General features: G+C 44.0%; 1 protein-coding gene across 4 annotated transcripts in view; it reads left to right on the top strand.

Moving 5' to 3' along the window:
- Window positions 1-15,976, top strand: part of PRKAG2 (protein kinase AMP-activated non-catalytic subunit gamma 2) — a 210,684-nt gene that overhangs the window by 128,896 nt on the left and 65,812 nt on the right. For 3 of the 4 annotated variants that reach the window (XM_058833468.1, XM_058833471.1, XM_058833470.1), the window contains one exon: window positions 14,420-14,634. In XM_058833468.1, coding sequence (XP_058689451.1) covers window positions 14,420-14,634 — 215 coding nt within the window. Of the gene's footprint in view, window positions 1-14,419; window positions 14,635-15,976 lie in introns of those variants that run through there. The other variant, XM_058833473.1, reaches the window with a different exon arrangement.

The following is a 15,976-nucleotide window of genomic DNA, read 5'->3' as shown; positions in this document are numbered from 1 at the left end:
TGTATATTTTTAAGTGCAGGGTTTGGAATATTTTCTTTTGGATTCTGATTGATTTCAGGTAACAACTAAAGGAATGAAGCAAAATATAGTTAGCAATGTGTTCTGTTGTTCCTGCATGAATTTATTTCTACATATTTCATGCACTCTGCCATAGTACAAAGGTGTGCAGTGGCTGGGAGCCCTGCTCTCTCTGGTGGGACACAGGGAATGGGAGCAAGGTCACTGATTGGTGCCATTGTGTCTCAGCAATGACAAAGTTACAAAATCATGTCCGTCAGGGATCCTTTTTCCTTTTGCATATTGCTGAGGGAATCTCACAGATTTGGTCTTGTTTACCTTGGCCATTTTAATGGCAGGGCAGGCTCTGGTTGATACCCGTTTGTTTCTGCAGCTCTCACCTCCTCCTGTGGTCAGCTGTGCCCCCTGCCCAGCTCTGATTATTTTCCTTCACACTAAATAGTTTTGATTCACTGTCAGAGCCCTTTATTTGCACTGTGCCTTTGTTTATCAAGATGAAGCAATGCACTCAGAGCCCAGAGTAACACAAATAATTGCAGTTTTGGGGAAACTGGTCCCCCAGCTCCTGAGATCTCAAGCTTCCTGCTCTGCCCTGCCTACTTGGTACCAATGGTACCAGTACACCCAGCTCCCATCTTGTCTTTGTTTAAACCCACAACCACTCTTGCTGCCACTGCACTTGAATGGAAGTCAGTACCTTCTCCAAAAACTGTTTGCTGGTTGCAAAGTTTTAGGTTTGTGCTGAGAAGTTACTTTCATACAAACTCCAGGACTTTGTGGGGTGGCAGAACTTGGCACAATCTTTGTTTGGAATAGGGCTGAGCACTCTCTTGGCATCACTGAGGTGGACAGGGCAGAGGCAAATGCTATCACAAATCCTTCACTTGGCTCCACATGGTGTGAATACCTTGAATAAGCTCTGCAAGGCCAGTGGCCAGGCACATGATAGTCCAGAGATCTCAGCTGGCCTGGGCTGGTGTTCAGCTTGTACCAACCACTGATACAGCTGAGTTGTTCCAAGCTGGATTCTGCTCAAGTTCTACAGAACTTCAGGGATGCTTCATATTCAATCCTATATCAAGAAAAAGTATCAGTGCCAGCTGCCTTCCCCAAAACAGTGGCTGAATTGCTTTTACACTGGTGAAACTTCAGCAGACTACATCTGTTTAATCAATGCAAGCGTTGGGATTTATTTATTATTTTTTTTTAATAGAGAAAAAAAGGCTTCTTTTGGCCACATCTTTACAATGCAATGGAACAAGTGGTGCAAATGAACTGCTGAAGCCCCTTGTTGTTCCAAGAGCCCATAAGGATAAATCTTAGGGAAACTTACGTACAGCCATGACCATTATTCTGTACCATCCTGTCCTCTCATGCGAGGAGAACATTGCAAAAATTCCTGATGTTCTCTGCAGTCAATCTGGAAGCTCATGGTTGATGGGAGTTAAGGATCTTACCCTGTCTCTGCAGTATCATCTATTTTTCTGGAGGTATCAAGAACATACCTCAGAAATAACAGGCTTGGGAAAGCAAAAGATGTGGTTTCCTTGGCAAGTGCAGTCTCCTAATCTTATGTCCTCAGAGTCTGGACTAGAAGGACTAGAAACCAGTCCCCTTTTCTAACTACTTTTTGCAGCACCTGGCTCAGCTCCTGTGCTGTCAGCCACCAGCCCTCATCTGGGTGGCTCTACAAAGCCAGCTGGTTTTTTACCACCTGACTGATTCATTTGTGTTCAGCAGCAGCAGCAGCAGCCGCAGCAAACTCCCAACATCAAATACATTTTCACCAGTGTTCCATAAAATGGGGTAAAATATAGAGGGTTACTACTTGCAGAAGTGCCTCAGAACTTGTCACAGTGTTTGTGGAGGCAGATTCAATCTAAATGGCTTCCTGAGCAGGAGCCCTGGGTATCTGAGGGATATGCAGACGCTGAGATAGCAATTCACTTGTCCCAGAGCCGCCAGTGCTTCAAGGAACAGGTTGCAGCACATCCATGCTTTAATAACTGAAAGCAACCAGCTTTCCACTGCAATAGTTACTTGTTACAGAGAAAACAACTCATAATTTATTTCAGGAATGAGGTCAAAACAGTGCAGCTTGGAGGGAAGTGACGGGTGCAGCGGGTTGGTGATGAGATAAAAAGCTAAAAAGCTTTTCCCTGTGAGGTTAAATCCAGCTTCGGTCAGCAGTGACTGAAATCTTTTATCATTTCACAGTTGTTCCCCGTGGCCTTTGCAGTGTTGGCTTTGCTCCCTGACATCTGAGTCAGAACTTGCATAACCAGCCCCCTGCTCAGGCCTGCACAGGGCTGGGGCAGGTTGGCAGGGAAGCATCCGCTGGCCTTGCCGGGATCACACGTGTCCTGTGAAGAGACCTTCTGCTCTTCAGAAAGGTTCAGGTTGAATGTACTTTCTTCCAGGTTTGAAACCCTGACCCCTGCCTGTCTCCAGCTGTCTCGGTGGGCAGGGTGGTGGGGTGGAGCTTGTAGTAATCATCTGCTCCAAGCTGAGGAGCAGCATTTGAGTGGCTCTGCCAGGGCTGTCGCAGAAGCCTCACCAATTGCTCCATCTGGTCCTGGCTGGTGGAGTCATCCCTTCCCCAGGAGATCTGGTCCTGCCCTCAGGTCCCTTCTTTACAGGCTCCTCTCAAACCCCTCTCCAGTGTGCATAGATTCTCACAGAATTAAAGCTTTAAGTAGAAGAGCTTACAAGTCCTCTGTGCATCTCCTTTCCTTGACCACTGCAGAGTTACAGAAGACAACAGGGCAGGCCACCTCTGCCCACAGGCTTCCCTCTAATGCAGAGCTTTGTGAGTAATCAGTGTGGCTTTCTTACTGATCCATCTCAGGTGGGAAACACTAGGAGCAGATTCTTAAGAGCTGTCTGTCCATGCTTCTTTTCTCTGGCACATTAGCAGGTCAGAACTGCTCCTGCAATTGCTCCCCTTTTAGTATATTAACATTCATACTGTAGACTTTGTCTGTCTCGTGCCCAAGATTTTGGATAGTGTGTTGTCCGTAGTCAGACAGGCAGCAAACTTCCAGGAAGAGCCTCTTCAAATGTACCTGCTTGGAGGTGCACCAAGTTTAATCCTGATGCAAAGGAAACACCAAACAGTCTGTTCACCTTTTGTGATTTTTTATGGCTTCTGGCTTTGTCTGGCTTCTGCAGCTTCCAGCATGCCAGTCCTCTGGGTTTGCACCTGGCTGGCTGTGAGTGGGCATTGGTCTGAAGTGGTGCTGTAAAACCCCTACCCCACTTTGGAGTATTAACTTGAGTGGGAAATGTGGCTGGGTTGGTGTGTCAGTGTGAACTGCCTGTCCACAGCTGATGCTGGTGTGCAGGAATGGGATCAAAGTCTCTGGAGACTTAAGGAGACACCTGCAAAAGATGAGAACTGGGGTGATGGAGAGGAGCAGAATGTAAGGGCAGGGGTAGATCTGCTTAAATACGTCACATTTCCCAGTGAGCGGGGGAATCTCTGGCATGGAGGTATCCTCTGCTCCAGCAAGCCTGCTGTTGAGGGATTCATTCTCAGCATGCCGAGTCCTTTTGGCTTCTATGTTTTCATTTGCTTTATAGCAGGATGACAGCTCTGGGGAGTAGAACAGGCCAGGAATGTGACTTTATCATGTGCTGGAGGCACACTATAATAGTGACCTGGGATGGGCAGTGGGGTGAAGCTGGGGTTGGATGACAGGGGAGGTGAAGGATTTCCTGGAGATGCAAACTGCCTGACTAGCCCTTGGAAAAATGTGCTCTGCCAAGGGGCTCTCCTGCTCTTTCCTGCCAGAGGTTTGCAGCACCGCAGGGCTGGGTGTTGAGAGGAGGAATCAGCTGTAACCTGCTGGGCAGCCAAGCAAAGAGAGCCACCCTGTGCATGCTTTTGGGGGCTGGTCTTGCAGGCACTCTGTTGACTTGGCAAGTGGAGGAGATAGGTCTAAATCACCCTGAATGTTTGAAGATGAAATTGCAAGAAAAAAATTAAATGTGTGAGGAATTCCTCTAACTTATTCTCATAGCATCAGTCTGTACTTGTCCTGAAATGCAGAGTCAGATACGACATTTTAGCAGGAAACGTGGAGGGGAGAGGAGATGGTTGGTCTGAAGAAGGAGGCAGATCAGGAGTGAAGAAAGCCTACATGGCTGGGAAGGCACAGGCCAACCCTGTGCCATGTAGTTGGTGCAGAAATATCAGAAATGTTGCAGACAATAGAAGCACTTCACAACAGAGATATGAAATTGAACAAAGTGTTGGTCGATCCAATGCAATGGACATCTCTGAAATGTTGTCCCTTCCCATGAGTTTGAATTTTATTTATGGACAGGTAAGAAGAAAAAGATGATAGCGTTAATTTGATAGGATCATTGAACATCCCAAGTAGAATTTTTGTTCATTCCATGTAACTAATATTTATCCAGGCATGAGTTTGAAATCCCCTTTAGGCTTATGTTAACAAAGTAGGGATTCATTTCTGGCTGAACTCCTTGAGTAGGATGGGCTCAGGTGTTCATGGCTCTCTTGGGCAGGTAGCACGCTCGCTGAGCCTGTTTGACTTCACAGCTATGGCAACACCGGCATCTAAAACTCTGTACAAATATCTTCTGATAACCCTTGGATAGCTTCTTGGGGTACTTCCTGGCTCCATCCTGAAGTTTAACTGTACAGATGTGATGTTGCTGCTCCTCAGCCTCATTTCATTGCTGGCTATCATAACAGCACTTTATTGGTAAGAGTGTGGAGAGTTGCAGCAAGAGGAGAGGGCTTAATTTGATTTTAGTCTTATCCAGTTTCTGTGCTGGGAAAATAATATGGTAACTGATTCCTCATGTATGGGCGGTGTGGACTTGCCAGTGGTTGATAAATACATCCCAGTTCAGGGTGTTGATATAGCTGTGGGTTTGGTGCATGGCTATGCAGCTGTCTTCTCCCTTTTTTCCTCCCTTGTACCCTCAACCAGATCCTAGATGGACAATTCTGTCCCACAGGAGAACTTGGGCTATAGTTTCCTGTACACTTCCAGGGGTAAAAACCAGCAATGCCACTGTACAAAGTGATTCTGCTTTGCTCCTGGCCCCTTTCCCACTGCTGCCTACCTGTGCCAAGAGAAGAGTTTGTACTGCTCTGGAAAACCAGTCTGATTTAGAACTGACCAGAAGGACGGAGGCCTGCGGTTCTTTGCCATCCACATCACCTTGAGATCTAATTGTGAAAGGCAGAAGAAAGCTGGTGCTGCATGGATCATTTCAAGGGAAGGGGAGGGGAAGTTCTGTGCTGGCTGGTGTCTAGAGAAAGCAGCCACTTACTCCACTAATGTTCTGCTAAAAGCACCTTCCAGTAGCAACTAAGGCAATGGAAATTATACTACCAAGTGGCATAAGGAGCAGGAGCAGTCCCACAGCAATTTATTTTCAATCAAACAAGAGCCATGAAGTCATTAGTTATTTCTTCAGAAGCCTTTGGTAGGTGTGCTAGAGAGCCCTGTGTTGTCTCTGCCATGCCATATGTGCACAAAAAGATTAATTCCCAGGTTAGCAAGAGAGGAATTATGATGAGGCACAGGTCTGACTCAGACACAGTGGGAAGAGGCAAATGCCACAGGCTGAAGCTTGGACTCTTGCTGAATTTTGAAAAGAGCTAGAATTAGACATTTTTCTTTCCTTTTAATAAAAGAAGAAAAGAAGGTTTAAAAAAAATTAATATCAGAAGCAAAGAAATGTCAAATTATGGCTTCTTTCTTTAGCTGCAGCTTTCCTGAGGATTTGGAGTACTTTGCAAATATTTAATTACTCACACCTCAGTGCCCTTGTAAACATTGCAGAAAATAAACAAAATTAAACTGTGCTGTGAGACTGGCATTCCAGCTGTACTTCAGGTGCTATTACTGGCACCTCTGGAGCTATCCTATTCATTGCAGGAGCTGGAACCTGAGGCTAACATAAACCAGTAAATTAAATAGAGAATAGGTCCCAGGGCCTGAGTCCTGAAGTCTCTGCTCTGATACCTTTATATCCTGCTATTGGCAGCCTTGGGAAGGCTCACAGTGCCATCACAGCCTTTAGCTGTGTGCACAGTACAGTGCATGTTCCCCTGGCACCAGCCCTGGAGCTGTCATGCCTACCCTGCAAATAGATACCCTACTGGTCTTTATGTGCATTAATATTCTGTCTCTCAGTTACACAGCAAGTGGATGTACTATGCAGATGAAATCACCCACAGGGATTTCAGTGGGTTATGCAGAACTCTAATTTAGACTGTTCTTTTTGTCAACTTGCACCTCTAATGACATATTTGTAAAATGTTTGGAGCTTTTTTTCAATTCCACGGGGTGTTCCTCTGCTTTAGTGTGCTACAGAAATAAGTTACACAGTTAAGGCACTGTTTTATTGCAAGCAAATCTTTGCCTCAATTACCTTTTTTTTTTTTTAATTTACACTGGATGAGCATATCATAAATCATAGGTGCAACAACAGCCTGCCCTGTTCTGCAAACCCTCAAGCAGCTGCTTTCAAAAAGCTGATGTTTATTGCAGTGATTAAATATGAAATCCCTAAATGTGAAATTAAGCATCAGAGCAAGTAAGTAATTGCTTCCAAACTTGTCTTTATATACTGTGCGTGCAGCATTCCTTGTTCCACCTTTCCCCCGTAATTTTCCTCCTCTTTTCCTTTGCCTGTCAAAATGCAAACCTTTCAGGGCAGGGGTCTCTGTTTCCCCGTTTGTCTGTGAAGAACTTTGGGGTGCTCCCAGAAGCAGAACACGAGCAGTGATGATGGTGGCCGTGCTTTGGGAGCTTTGCTGTGCAAAAGAGAGGCAGAAAGCAGTTCTGGCAGCCTCTGGCAGAGGGTAGGGTGATGGAGGGACACACAGTGCTGGCCACCAAAGTGTCTCCAAAGACGGGCAACTTGCAGCTTTCTGTAGTGGCAGGGGGGCATTTAGCTCAGCTTGGCTCAGAACAGAAGAACGCCTGGACAGGACAGTAGAGGTTAATGTGGAAAGCGCTGTTAAATGCCCGCCCGAGCAGCCAGCCTCTTTGCTAAAATAGAAAACAAAAGTTATTTCATGAAGGGCTCTGAACACAAAGTACTCAGTGAAAGTTTAAATGCCAGGTGGTGTATTAGGTAAATAAAGGCGTCCCGCTGTAGGCATTGTTCCTCCCGCAGCCGGCTGTGGCCAGCAGCGCTAGCAGAATGGGAAGCCGTGCCCTGTGCTGTGGGGCTGAGCCGCTGCTGGGAAGGCAGCGGGGACTTTGGGACTTTGGGATTTTGGGATTTTGGTGCCAAGGGCCACCCGCCGCACGTGGAGCATCTCCCTGGATTGATTCTGCTCTGTACTCATGGCTTTGGGTCACAAACGCGGGGTTTGCGCAATGCCACATGTCTCTGCAGCGCGGTTTGAATGAAGAGCAGTGATTCATTTTCATTTTAGCGACTTTTTAGCTGGGTATCACAGCGCTGCAGAGTTAGCTTTTGTTCTAGCCCAGCGGTCGTCCCCATGTCGGGATGTCCCATGCCATTGCCCGGCTCTGTGTGCAGCTGGAGCCCTTCTCGACGCGCCCCTCCCCAGCTCCTGCTCTGCTGTCGGTGGCAGGAGAGGGGAGCTGCCCGGAGAAAGTGAAAAGCTGATATCTGCATACGAGCCCGTGTTCTGTGGGTGATGGATGCCCAGGAGGGTGAAGCATTCTTTGCTCATGTGTGTGTTTCTCGTAAAGATTCGTGCCCAAACTTCTCCTGCTTCTGGTTCTACAGGATATTCCCCCATCAGGCTGTTACCTGCTGAGGATCTCTGTTAATACTTTTCCCCGTTCACTGGCACTTGTGCTGGCAAGGTACACGTTGTCTGTGTTTCTGAGTCTTGGCCGCAGCCATCTGGTGTCTGACGAAGCCTTGGTGCTGAGTCTCTCAGTATAATTACCATGCCGAGTTAATTATTCGTGCCAGCCCAGGCACTTATTCAGTGACTACCTCAACCATTACCAGGACCTCTTCATTCATCACCTGTCAGGCTGTCGAACAGCAATGGAATGTGCATTTGGCCGTCTCAAAAAAAAGCCATTCTTTGCCATCAAGCTTGTGAGTGATCCCCCTTTCTTTGCTCTGAATTATTTGGCCGTGGTCTTTTCTCCAGTATTTGCAAGACAAAGGAGAAGCATTGGCAGAAAATTAGTAGTTAGAAGCCAGGCTGGAACCTTGCTGCCAAGGAGAACTAGAAAAGCCCATTGGGAGGGATGCTCTCCACCAGGATTTCAGATCTTGGATCTCATGTGTTTATTGCTTTATGAGCTGGCATCATGTATTTAGTCTCTCCAGATTTGACAAATACACTTAACAAATGTAAGATAACCAATGTGTGGTTCTGGACAAGGTGGAAGATCCTCTGTCTAATCACCATTACAGCAGAGATCTTCAGTAAACCCCTTTAAGGATACAGCATCATAATTTTTAAAGGATACAGCCAAGAGTTTCTCCTGATCAGCCTTTCCTCATAAAGGGGCCTTGAGATCTTCAGAAAGAAAAGCAGTTCTCAAAATTTTGCTAATTAAACTCCTCAGCTCCTGATTTTCTCAGTTTTATGAGGAAAAGGTGTTACATTGCAGATTCCACAGATACAAGTGTGGTTTTGGCACATAAACAGGCCACAAGTGGAGTAGAACAGGCTGAATTCTGGATACCAACAGGGCTTTTTCTTTGGTTTTACAAAATGAAATAGTGTCTGGATCAAAAGCTGGAGCTTTCAGGGTCAGGTATTTCTATGGCTGAGACCACTTAAGAAGTGGTTTCCTTTACTGTGTTCAAACTACTATAAATAAATTTGATTTTTTTTTAGATTTTTAAGTTGTAAAAATAGATGTTTTCCTGTGAAATTTGCAGACAACATATAACATTTTAATTACTTCAGAGGTGTATTTTTCTCTTCCTCTGATTCATAAAAGCATCAGAAATGTGTTTTTGGAAACAAGTGAGCTGCTCATTGAGTGGTGTGCTCCCTACATGAAAAGCCACGGAGCTGTTTTAGTAAGATTGAAATAAATGTGTTTGCTAATGCAGCTGGGATAGATGCTGCTCAGCTGGAACCAGGGAGCTTGGAAGGGCTGGAAGGCCTGGCCATTATATGCAGTGATGCAGTGTCAATCACAGATAAAGGCTATAGGGGTCAAGAATAGGAGCTGTAATTCTTACATGGTGAGAGGCACCTGAACTGGTGTGTGACAGTATTAGATAAAGCAGGAAATTTCCTGGGCGGTATCCATGCTATTTTTTGGTACCATAACTCTTCAAATTTACTCTTCAGATTTATTCTTCAGACTTAATTCATTATTTTTTAAACTAATAGGTATTTTACAACATTTAGTGCCAATGTCACCAGTACTGTTTGGATGGAAACAGGCAGTAGCCATTTACCTGCTGATAGGTTCAGAGCTTTACTGCCATTAAGTGGCATTAAACCTCATTTCACATAATTTGCATTGATTTGCTTATGTGTCAGAATTAACATAGAATTGTGTCTGAAGAGTGAATCAACTTAATGAACCAGCAGCTCAACTCAGATTCACTTGTGCTGCAGGGTACTTAAAATTCAGCAGCCACAGCCTGCCGCCTTCTCTGTTTCACTGCCAGCTGAGAATGCAAATGAAAGGACAGTGTTGTCCTGGGAAAGAGTCAAGAAAAAGTGTCACATGGAGACACTGCAAATGGAATTTCTTTTGGTTTTTTGGGGTTTTTTGAGGGGATGAGGGATTTTGGGTTTTGTTTTTTGTTTTGTTCTATTTTGTTTTTTTTGCTGAGAAGTTTCACTCTAAATGGTAAATGAGTATGTCCCTATAGATAACCTCAGAAAACTGTTTTAGCCACAGCTTTATGTATTAGCAGTGTTATTCTTTGCTTGATCAGGTACAGGATGAGAGAATACTGAAGTGTGATTTGTAGGGAAAGTGCAAAGAGTGATTTCATTTTCATGGCCAGTAACTCACTCCAGTTTCAGCAACTTAAGCACACAAAGGTAAAAATAAAAATTTGAGGGCAGGCTGCTGGCTCCATCCTTAGGGCCCTCAACGAGGAGTGTGACTCTATCTATTACTGTCCCCCTGAAGCCAAACCTCTGTAAAGGAGTGTTAACACATCCCTGAAATCCCTTCCAGCATCCTATGGGGGTGGGTGGCTCTGAAGGTTCATGGGGGCAGCAGCTGTTTTTCTTTCTGGAAAAGGGTTGATGAAAAGAGAGGCTTTGGCAGGAATCACTGGGTTATGAGCATCCTTCCTCTCAGAAACCACCAGATGCATCCTGCCAGGTCAGGCATGAAATGTAGGTGACAGAACTCATTGTGGGTGTCACCCTGGGAATGTAGGAAATGAAGGAGGGCATCCACCCTTTTTTCCCTTGGGACTACACAGATGACAATGCAGCACTTCATCCTTTCCTGTTATGTATCAGTGGAGGGCTGGTTTGGATCAGAATGTCCATGTTCACATGTGTAAAAAAACTTAATGCTGTGCAAAAGAAGGGCTTTATTTAGGAGAAATTGTGGTAAATACCGAGAGAAACAAGTGAAGGGAGCAACATTGGTTTTGTATGTCTGTGCCCAGCTCGATACCAGCTGGTGCTGGGTGTGACTTGAGCCACAGGTGTGGGCACTGCCATTCCAGCTTCCTTGGGACTTTTACATCCATCCCATGATGTGTGGCTCAATCCCACCTGAAGCTGCTCAATTAGGGCACAGAACTGGGTGCTGGCCCATCCATGTGTGCTGTCCCTGTCACAAGGGGAAGGCAGCTGGAGACAGCCCTGCTCTGCTCGAAGTCTAGTGCTATCTAGTTCTGTTAGGATCTCACATACACATTCCATGCAAAGTTGTAATATGAAAGTTGTTTTGAACCACATATTCATATGAATCTCATTATAATTCATATGCATAATCAGTTATGCAAATGTTAGTACTTACGATTCATCAATTTGGAGACCACAAAGTTATCCTCTTTATTTGCTCTTGTTTTGTCCCAAGAAAGGTAATGTGAGAATGAATCAGAACAAAGCAAAACTCTTGGATTGTTTCAGAACTGGATAGGGTTAATCCATAGGAACTATAGAATCATTGAATCATCAAATGTTTTGGGTTGGAAGAGACTTTACTCAGTTCCAACCCTAAAGGATAATCCCTTTTGTTAGCCAGAGACACAGCAACCGATCTACTAGACCTTTTTCTCTCTTTTTAATTTTTTTTCTAAAATTCTTTTTTGCTGTAAAAAAAGGGACAGCTATTTAGTTTCATAACATGAAAACATCACATTTTGTTCATATTGTTACCAGAACTAGTAGGGTTTGTAGCCAATGTCAAGTTTGTTTCTTTGCCCAAATTTTACATACATGAGCCCTACTGAATTGTTGCAGCTTCATTATAAAAGAATCCTGAATTGTTGTCTGGTTTTCCCTGCTTATTTGTTTGAAGTACATTCTCTCAAGTAAATTGGTTTTAGCCATGGGATAGAGCTGTATCCTGTCTCTTCACTGGATTCCTTCTGCTGTAGTAGAGCAGGGCCCCCACTGCATGTACAGATAACAACACATTTGCACCAGTGCTGCTGTTTAGTTGTCAGTCCAGTAGGACTAAAGTTAATACAAAGTCCTGAACTTTGCTCTGGAGATGTATTATAGATTTTCATTCTTTGATGTGGAAGGCTTTTATAAAAAACTTCATAGGGTATAGGGTGCTAGGCTGTATCACAGCAGCCAAAAGTATTTTGTTGTAATATTCATTAAAAATTTAGCATTTCCTATGTGATTATTTCCTATATGATTATGACTTTAGTCTCAGTATTGTACAAATGTAAATAACATACATACTACAGAAATGCTATGAGGTAGGCTTCTAAAAGATTTGAAAAGCTTAATTAACTTTATCAGTAGCCTGCAAAATACTTATATTTTTCCCTCCAACTCTGTGCAGAAACTGAGTCACAGACAAATTGAATCTCAGATGTATTAGGGTATGCCTCGCAGTGAGTACTTTATGTTTGAAGTGCCTGGTTGAAACAAACAGTTCTAAGGCTCAGTGTGCTGGAGTCACAGATGATCTTCATCCATAAAAACTCATGCCAAGTGTCCAAGGCTGGCATCCAAAAGGAGATTCACCACCAGTGAACATTCTTATAAGATGGAAACCACTCTGTCTGTCCTGCCTGGGCTGTTACATGTCTGTGATGAGGTGACAGTAGTTTACATAGGATGTAAGAGATGTGACTTCCATGGTCCCCTTTGATCCACATGTCGCTGTGTCCTACAGATGTCCTCTGCACTTGGCAGGCCAGCCTTGCTCAGATGTTGAGTTTTCTGCATTTCTGTTTGTGTCTGGTAAAAGCTCTTCTGGCAGAGCCTCTCAGCACTGGAAATGGTTCTGGTGGATTTGCTGAATACATTAGCACACAATGAGCACATCCCAGCAGCAAGACTTTAAGATCTAATGGTGCTTTTCTCCCTTTTAGTGGTTTTCCATTTGCATCGATTATGGTTATCTCAACTCCCAGTTTGAGCACTCAGGGAACATTTATTCCATAAAAACACAGAGGAACATCTTCCCCAGAGCAGCTTATTTAAATTTGTAAGCAAAAACTGAACAGGCAAGTTAGGTGTCCTTTCAATCCTTAAGGAAGTGGAACACACCTCTCCAGTCCTCCTGAAATAAGAAGGGTTTGAGGACATTCAAAATGCCAGGGTGGTTATTACTCTTGCCTCACTCTGTGGCGTGTCACATCAGCCAACATCAGCACCTGCCCCCAACCCCAGTCTCCTCTGGGCCTGTGGCATTGCTGCTCGACTGGCAGAGCTGCAGGGCTCTTTAAAAATCAGATTAAATGGAAGTCTATCTGCAAGTTTGGAAAAGGACCAAAGATAGGCACTGAGTAGGGGGTCCTTTTTGATTCCATCAAAGCTAAAATTTATCAGTGAGAATTAAGATTTTCTTTGAAAGTGGTACAGTGCTCTGTACCACTAAACCCACTATTAATAAAACATATTAGAGCCTAATTATTTTGCAGGTTTCATGTTGAGTGACTCTATTATTATAAAGTTAAGTCTCTTATTATGTAAAAGCCATCAAGAAAGGTTGTTTTCAAAGAAGAATAATAGGGAAAGAACAGTTACCCATATTACATGTTAATTCCTTTAAACACAGAATATGTTAACTCTTCCCCAGATATGTCAGGAGTAATAGTTCCTTCAAGTAACAGATCCCTCCCTGAGTTGTTGGAAGTCCAGTGTTCCAAGCCTAGGAATTTAGGAAGAAACCTCTGGTGCAATAATCTCTGGTGGAACCCTGAAAGCTCTCAAGGAGCCAGATTTACCATGAAAATGCAACAATGTGTTCTCAAACAGTTCTCTGATTTTTGACACACCTGGGATTTTATGCTCATTAATCTGCTCTCTTTTGATGGGCTTGAGTCCCCTTTGGACTAATTGATCATCTACACAAATCTATGGAAGCACAAGAAATGAGCCAAATTCAGAGGTCTTACAGCACACTTAAAAATACAGATCCTGGTTCAGCCTCTAGGTTTTTATGCATCTAAGTCTGTCCTGATTTATGCTGGCATCAGAGAAGCACCCTTGGTTTGCTGATGTACATGTAACCAGAAACACAGATGTTGGAACTTGAATTTTCTGACTAGTGGTGGATGTCTGCTGGTTCTTAAATGGATAATAAACAGTTTAAATCTGTTTGTTCACAATTCAGAGCTGCCCTAGGAACGTAACCAAAAATACAGCTGGGGTACATACACATGTCAAATAAAAACAGGGTGCTCACAAGAGAAATTATCTGCTGCTGACACTGATTTTTGGCAAAAGATAAGATCAATCTTTCTCCTCAAAGGCAGCTGAAAACAATTTAGGTTTGTAATAGGGCTGTACAAGAGCTTTACAGAAAGAAAACTGAGGCTCAGGAGAAATACACCTAATTCCTTTTTGTGTTTGCTCCTAATTGTATTTTAACTGCTGACTGAAATACTGTTAAAATAATGAAAAAGGAGAAAAAGCAACCATTAAAGGTTTTGAGCCATGTGCCATGAGATAAAGTTAATCCTGAGACTCATAGGAGTATTAAAATGATAACAGTAAAGTCATACCCATACTGAGTGTCATATTAGAAATAAGCAATCAGACAGGAGGTTAATACAACACAAACCTCCAGCACTCCCATCCTGCCACTGTGCCTTCCTGCAGTGGATCAGACAGTTCAACCAGCTTAAGAGTTTTAATGGCAAGGCACAGATTCTCTTTCATAAACAAAGAGGTGAGATGCCTACTTTTAGTCTGGAGAAATGTGATGAAAAAGTACAGGATTTCTGTAAAGCTGAGATCTCTGTCTGCTTTTCACCTGAACTGATCTTTGGTCATTATTGTTGTTCACAGCCTCTAGCCTCTCCTCTTCTCCATCTACCCCAACACAAGTGACCAAGCAGCCCACGTTTCCTCTTGAATCCTATAAGCATGAGCCTGAGAGACTAGAAACACGGATTCACTGTTCCTCGCCTCCGGACACAGGGCAGAGATTTTCTCTGCCTCCATCTCAAAGTGCAGCCAAGCCTCCCATCATGACACCAGCTCCCTGTGCTACCTCAAAACCAGTAAGTAAAATTTGTGTCCAGTTTTCCAGTGGGAAATGTACAGGGTTGTGTGTGGACTGTGTCCTGTGTTACAGCTGATGGGCTGCAGTGTGTGTGTGTCCATACCATGGGACAGAATGAGAACCTGGCCTTCTCCTTCAGTTTGCTTCAGAGTTTGGCTGAGAGGACACTGGGAATCCAAAGGTGGTGACTCCCTTCTGATTTACCCAACTAACTAATCTTTGCACTGCTTTCAAAGTGAGTTTTGCAATGGCTTCAGATCCTGGGATACACTGCTGAGATGCCACCCCAGAGATGGATAAAATTTTATTTAGGATTTTCTTTTATCTCCCTTAAGAAGAGCTGATGAAAGAGTTAGCAGACAAAGAGAGCATATAAAAAAGAAATTCACAGTCTGAGCTGCAGGGATTCCAAGTTCCTGATGCCTCTGGAGTCTGAGATGACTGAGACTGCTGGTGACTAATAGCACAAGTTGCTATCACACCTCTTGCCCCAGCTCAGAGAGTAGAAAAAGAAGGGCAGCACTACCAGGGCATTTATCCAGCCTCCCACAATGCAAAGGTGTCTTCATAAGAGTGGTTTCTCCTGTTTCTGGTAATGCATGAACTCAGCAGTTCCTGGGAACACATGAATTCCAGCCTCTGATATTCTCCAGTACTGCATAGCTCTGTGCCTTCTCCCCTCTCCCTTGGCCAGCCTGAGCCTCAGATGCATCACTTTCTTTTTCTTTCTCCTCTGCCTTTTTCCCCCCTTTTCCTTTTGTGTTAATTCCTTCACATTACCTGTATCTTTCCATTCCTCTGACTCATGGAACCAGCAGACTGTGATCTGTCACCCTGCATCTGTCTTGCCCAGCTTTTCTTCCCCTACAAAATATAAAATCTTCAACATTTTTTGTATCTAAAAATCTAGAACTCTAAAGGGCATACAGGTTCATGGGGTCAGTTGCTCTGTTGAACAGCTATGAGTTCTGTTTCATTCCAGCTCTCAGTAATTTATTTAAAAGCAGGAAGTTTCCTCCCACTCACCCATGGGAAAGCTGTTCCAGGATTGGAACACAGTAACACAGCAGTCCCAAAGCCTTTTTGCTTTTGTGTGAGGTACCTCCAGTAGCAGTAGCTGTTGTGATGCTGAAAGCATCTGGGTCCTGGATCAGAGTTCATCTGCTACTTTCAAGTCATTCACACACACTATTCTGGGGGGCCCTTCTGTAAAAGTTAGGAAGTCTCTGATTTTTAACATAATTTTTTCATGGACAGGTTATAATTATTTGCTGTTATAATTAATGGCTGTTTTCATTCATTGTTTGCTACATCCTGTTGTACCAGTAGCCAACCTTTGT

This window comes from Poecile atricapillus, chromosome 2 (assembly GCF_030490865.1).
Source record: "Poecile atricapillus isolate bPoeAtr1 chromosome 2, bPoeAtr1.hap1, whole genome shotgun sequence".
Classification (NCBI taxonomy): Eukaryota; Metazoa; Chordata; class Aves; order Passeriformes; family Paridae; genus Poecile; species Poecile atricapillus.
The sequence above is the reverse complement of the archived record's forward strand: the minus strand, read 5'-3'. Positions and strand labels throughout refer to the sequence as shown.